Genomic DNA, 5995 nt, shown 5'->3' on the forward strand with positions numbered 1-5995 from the left:
GAATAAAAGAGCACGTACATTCCTCATTGATTGTTTTCATTCAAAGTGGCAGCTCTAATGTGTGCCATGGTTGCAGACTGCCTGGCTTCATGCCGTGGGAGAGAGGGTGAGAACAGTCATGGTGAGCGCCTAAAGCTTGGTTACTTCTTGCTTGTTGCTCTTTGGTCAGTGTTCATAGCTGCGCGTTGTTTACCATCAGAGCATTGCCTCACTTGCTATGTTTAATGGTGCAGAGAGTGCTGGTTTCTGACATGAATGATATGGGCAAATACCCAGGGAATTATCTTTTTATTTAAGCAGAACAAAGAGTTTGTTCTGCTTATCTGAAATAAGCTGAAATTTATTTCAGCTCCAATTATTTAATATCTAGGTGTTTTTATGGAAATGTGAATCTTTCAGATCAATTTGATTAGCAATTTTGATAATATTTCACATTTTATTGTGTCATGCAGTGCGGGGCGCCAGTCTTGGTCTTGACTTGGTCTCGACTTCCTTCGGTCTTGGTCTTCACTTGGTCTCGGGTTAGGTGGTCTTGACTACAACACTTCTACTGAGTAATCAAGTATAAAACATCGTTTACAAATAAAAGACAGAATTTCATTACTGACTGGCAGTCTGGGCAAAGCGATGTCTCTGAGGAAAGGCTGAATGACCACAGTGAAGTCTGACTGGGTATCATACCGGCCAGAATCAATAAGTTCATGCAGAGAACGCTGGAAGTTAAAAGAAACAATAATAACCATCAGTGACAATGATCATCTTATTTAATCTGATCATTTTTGTACATCTTATTCTACCTGATATCCTCTGTTTACGGTTTCCAGTATTTGAAGAGCTTCAGAGTTAGGCTCTGGCATTACCACACAAGGGCACAACATGCTGTCAAAGAAGAAGTAACACTGTGTTAATGGTTAGCTAATAACTAGATGTCTCAAAATACCCAGACCATAATTAATAATATAGGAGAGTGTAAGGAGACACTCACTTTACAAGCCATGTTGGACAATTCAGCGATGCGTCCATGTGCATTTCTCTGAGTGGAGTTATGTAAAGAGGCTCCACTAGGTTCACCAGAGCTCGGGGAACCTGAGAGATCAGCTTTGTTAGTTCTAATAGACATGCAACCATTGTGATGTGGAAACACCTTGTCAAATGAGTGGCACCTCTTTTTGGAGATAGTCCAAGCTTTCCTTGAGAAACCCTACGTAGTTTTCCACTGAGTAAAGGAGCTGTAAATGAAGAGAAAATGTGTTTCTTTACACACCATCAGAGATAACTTCATAGTGTTGTCTTCTTGCTTCCAAATTTGACACTCACGTTATTTTCGCAGTATGCACAAAGGTCATTTCCACCAATAAAGATAGTAATCAGCTTCCAGTCTGATTCAAAGTTGATATTCTGGAGAAAAGAACATGAAGAGAGAAAAAGAGTTAACTTAGCTATTTTTATTCCACTACATTAAATAAGGTCAAAACTCAAAGTATCTTTTCAAGCTCGAGTTGCTGTGTAGAATTACAAAAGATAAATGTAGACTTACAACGTCATTTTTCATCTTTGTTACCAGGGTACGCACTTGTGATGGTATATCCCTTTGAATAGAAATGCAAAATGCAATCATATTTATTGGTAAAGGATGTTATCCAACTAAAGATTAAATAACTGTTAATTTAAAATGGTAACTTGTTGCTAAAATAAACACCTAAAATAAACATCTGGAGAACTTACGGGCTTGTTGCACCAGGTACTGCCTGATTAAGGAAAGCTTGTGGATTATCCTGATTACCGACACCAAGCGAGTATCCCTTCACATTGTGGTTAAAATGTTTTAAAATGTCTGTAAAAACCAGATACTCTATTAAAAAAGGAACATTTTGAATTCAACGTTGATATTTCTCAAAAATAACGAAGTCATCAGAAATACATACTGGGTAAAGTGGTAACAGTTGTGAGGTCTCCATCTCCACCAATGCTGACAACAAACATAGGAAATTACTTTCAGAAAGTGCCCTTAATTTTATTTAACCAAAGAGTATGAAAAATAATAGTTAAGAGATGGAAAAAAAAGATGCTGAAATAATAAAATTAGAGAGTCTTGACATACCACCAGGATAAACCTCGGTACTGACGTAAGACATCCAGGATGTCATTAGGGCTGGATCCGATGCCGTTCCCTGCCTGGCAGAAAGAATAGGAAAGTCCTTCAGTAAAATGTATGACCCAAAATGTCTAACAAACAAAATGACTCACTGTTAAAGAATCCCCCACAGCCGCCACAACTTTGATATCTGCAGGCCGGAGTTCATGGACTGGAAAATACAAAGAAAATGTCAGGCGATGTCAGATTGTGTTGTTCTAGATCCCACTGATAGAGCCTTTAGAGAGACCATGCAATATACATACTGTTTACTGTCTGCTCACACTAATGAACAAATAGACCACTTTTTGACAACCATAGTTTCCTTTAGTAGGTAAGTTTTAGTTTAAATTATTAGAAATAAAAAAAAAACAAGGTTTGGTTTACAGGATACTAATGTGTGATGGCTCAAAAGTAAAGATTACCAAGAGCCAAATAAGACAAAAAACTATGAAAATATTTTATTTGAAACAAATGTTAACACATAAAATTACCTGAAGTAGGAATGGAGGATGAAGGACTGCGATCTTCACAGGGCAACTCTGTGCCTGTATGCTGATGATCAAGCACATATAAAATAACCACAATGAGATAAGACCCCTAATGCTTGGCAAACCATTTGGTTTGGTTGTGAATTATTCTTACAGTCTGAATGAAATGGTCTGCGTTTCTGTGGTGACTTGAAGGAGTGTTAAATTCTGTCCTCAGGAACGGTCGGTCCTTGTGAAGGAGGAACAGTTTGAGTAAGTGAGTAAATGAGTAAGAATTAACATCTCATGTCACTTGTAAATCTTTATATGACTGTTTGTGAAGACCTTTTGTATTTATACTCACCTCAGTGGGGCATTGCAATGTAGGGATGTTTTTCTTATGGTCTGGAATATGTTGGTCGACAATGGGCTGAAGCTGTGAAAAAAAAATAAACCACACACATAGATGTGACATCCTCTCAGAGTGACAGACTAAAAGTGTTGGTCAGTGTCACTTTCACAACTTCAGATCTCACCAGGTTTTTCCACAACTGTAGCATCAGTTCATCAGTTCGCTTTGAGGCTTCAAACTCTCCAATAGGCTTTCCAGTCTGCTAGCAAGAAAGATTTATACATATTCAAAAGATATGATCACCTTTCTCCTTTCTCTAAATATACAGGTATGTTAGATGCTGCTTGTCGGAGAAAGTGTAAATGTAAAACGATCACATCAGCAGCTTAAACTCACAGATGACAGGCCTCTGATGAGAGGGGTCGCCTGAAGAGTGACAGTGAAGTCATCTCTGTCTCTGTACCAATGTTTCTGTACCATCAGCTCATCCAGCAACTCCTGGAAAATAAAAACAGTTAGAAAAGAGCAGTTTGAAACTGTTCAGACTCCTTTTATCTTACAAGTCTTTAGCAAACATGACGTTATGCAACAGCTCACTCTACAACTAAGTAGATCTTATTAAAAAGGAAGAAGCTTTATTTGGTGGGAATGAGAAACCTACCTGCAGGGTGTGAGTCAGCACGGCTCTCTGAAGCTTGAGTTCTCCGTCGGTGTATGTGTGTGTGCATGGGCACATCCTGTAAGCAAAACACCTTTATTTACTCAACAAAACCTATCAAGCTACTAAGAACAGCCAAAAACATGCTCAAAATTCAGTTATTTCAAAATAGTAGGCTAAATACTCATAGCAGACAATTTTCTTTTTCCACTTTTCTCTTTGAGCCCAGTATTATCCCTTTCTGATTCTTTCTTTTGGTGCTGCTTACTTTGTCTGGAATGTGTTTAGTCCTCCATCCCACAATGCCACACTGACAATGATCTTTTTCAGCTGCAGCAAGTACAAGTAAAAGTACATTATACACATAATCACTGTCTCTTAAATTACTGCAAAGAGCAATGACACTATTTAATTTGCAACATACCTGAGAGTGGAGCAACTGCACAGCAATATCTACCTCCTCAACCAGCTGTTTGAGAAGAGACGAGATCTGCAGCAAAGACACAAGGATTGTTTTGTGAATAATTTCTTGACCGTTATGCTTTAGTCACTTTGAAGTTCTTTTTTCAGGAACTAATTACACATGAATAACATTTTTCCATCACATCTTGTGATTAAATCACGTCAAGGAAAGTTCAGGAGTGAGAGTTGGACTGTGAGATAATATCTGGACTCTGTAACTTTAAACCTCTGAAACAACACGCATTAAACTCTAATGAACAAGTGATTTTTATTAGTGGCCTTTGAAGTTTAGGCTCTAAGCAACTGATAGAGTCATGTTTATAATTTCCTCTTCAGTATCTAATTATGTTACTAGTTTGTCTGTTTTTGACTCAGTTGCATTGTGTACTTAAAGTCTTTATATTCTCTATTAAACATTAATTCCATGTAAATGTCAGTCATGTACAACACAGAATTAAACATGCACAACATGATACAATCTCATTCAACTGAGCTGTAAAGGTGCCAGTCAGGCATTCACCCTATTTGAAACTCTCCATCCATTTCTGATGCATGTTTAAACTCTAGATTGCCTGAGACAGATTTGCTGCTTTTTTCTCTTCTTCCCTTTTATCCAAATGCATTGTTTACCTGCTCCTGCTGCTCACAGGCACACAGTCGATCCAGCTGAACAAAGAGAAGCACCAACTTCCAGTCTTGATTCTCATCAGCGCCCTGCTGGAGGAAATCAGATCATATGATATTTTTATCAGGTTTTTTTTTTCAGACTCGGTATTAGTCTATCTAGACTTATGTTAGATGAGATTAGAAGCCATGACACTATATAAATGATATTTTAAATGGCAAATTATGTAGTGCATGGGAACAATATTCACACACTTCGCTTTTTGTCCCTAATACAATCACAAACGTCAATGTATTATTTGGATAATATATGAGTGACAACAAAAAAGAAAAAAAGAAACCATGAAAATAACAAATTAAAATAAAATAAAGATTCCACTTGTAGCAGACAAAATTGAAGAAATAATTTTACAATACTTTGTATTTAGAGCGGTATTTTTCTTTACTGGACTAAATTTAAACAGTATGTATTTTTATCCAAACAATGACGTTTGCCTCTTTACCAAAGGTGTCACCTTTCTTTTCCTAGCTGCGTTAGGACAGCATTGTAGCGAAAATGTCTAAAGACGAGAATCAAATTGAAATTAACGAATTAAGATAAAGTTAAATCGGAAAAATAAACTGGAGTTTTTACCTTGTTGCTCTGTAAGTAAAGGGACAATTTATTTGCTTGGTCCACCAGTGTGCTGTAAGTAGTAAGAGACTTTCAATAAGAATAAAAAGACATAACTTGAAGCATTCAGAATCACAAATTATGTGACGAGACAAAACTTTGTACCCATGTTGAAGAAACTGAGGGATGCGTTTGTCTTCTGAGATGGGAGTCACTAGTCCAGGATTGAACAGAGTCACCAGCTCTGTTCAAGAAAAGGAGGAGAAAATGAATAAATAAAAACACAAAGGAGTTAAACATCAAAACTCTAACAATTCAGAATTTAAGCAACACCTCAGCATGTACGGTAAAGAACAGAGTTATAATATACAACATTTCAGTCTGTGAAAATTAAATGCCAAAGCACTGTTTTGTTTCAGGCAGTGTATGAAGTAGTAGTACAGTAATCCAGATTTTAAAAAGCTTTTATAGCAGTGGCAGCTGAATTAGTTCTGTGCTGTTTTGTTCCAGGAAGGCTGAATCTTGTCATGACAGCTGGTGCTGTCTGTCAGGTAGTGGAGACAGCACCAGCTCACAGCCCACCCAAAACCCCCGGCAACCACCTAAACCTGAGAAAATACAGGCAATGTGTGGATGTCTGATACTATCTCAGCTAATGTCAATATCAGTGCGGTAAAGATAG

At 37.5% G+C, this 5995-nt stretch overlaps 1 protein-coding gene and 1 long non-coding RNA gene across 2 annotated transcripts in view; both read right to left on the reverse strand.

The window, feature by feature from the left end:
- Window positions 1–5995, reverse strand: part of LOC106962810 (phospholipase B1, membrane-associated-like) — a 28507-nt gene that overhangs the window by 17466 nt on the left and 5046 nt on the right. Inside the window, exons 13-24 of the mRNA XM_015057442.1 lie at window positions 2780–2854; window positions 2629–2689; window positions 2248–2306; window positions 2102–2175; window positions 1926–1969; window positions 1726–1834; window positions 1538–1589; window positions 1318–1398; window positions 1164–1229; window positions 986–1086; window positions 798–879; window positions 609–713 (exon numbers count right to left, since the gene is read on the reverse strand). Coding sequence (XP_014912928.1) covers window positions 609–713; window positions 798–879; window positions 986–1086; window positions 1164–1229; window positions 1318–1398; window positions 1538–1589; window positions 1726–1834; window positions 1926–1969; window positions 2102–2175; window positions 2248–2306; window positions 2629–2689; window positions 2780–2854 — 909 coding nt within the window. The remainder of the gene's footprint in view (window positions 1–608; window positions 714–797; window positions 880–985; window positions 1087–1163; window positions 1230–1317; window positions 1399–1537; window positions 1590–1725; window positions 1835–1925; window positions 1970–2101; window positions 2176–2247; window positions 2307–2628; window positions 2690–2779; window positions 2855–5995) is intronic.
- Window positions 3992–5932, reverse strand: LOC106962856 (uncharacterized). Its single transcript, XR_001428068.1, has 4 exons — window positions 5479–5932; window positions 5335–5386; window positions 4707–4793; window positions 3992–4104 (listed from the first exon to the last, which is right to left on the reverse strand). It is a non-coding gene; the product is annotated as an uncharacterized LOC106962856 (long non-coding RNA).

The sequence above is a fragment of the Poecilia latipinna genome, unplaced genomic scaffold (assembly GCF_001443285.1).
Source record: "Poecilia latipinna isolate Pla-1442-1.1 unplaced genomic scaffold, P_latipinna-1.0 Scaffold61, whole genome shotgun sequence".
Lineage (NCBI taxonomy): Eukaryota > Metazoa > Chordata > Actinopteri > Cyprinodontiformes > Poeciliidae > Poecilia > Poecilia latipinna.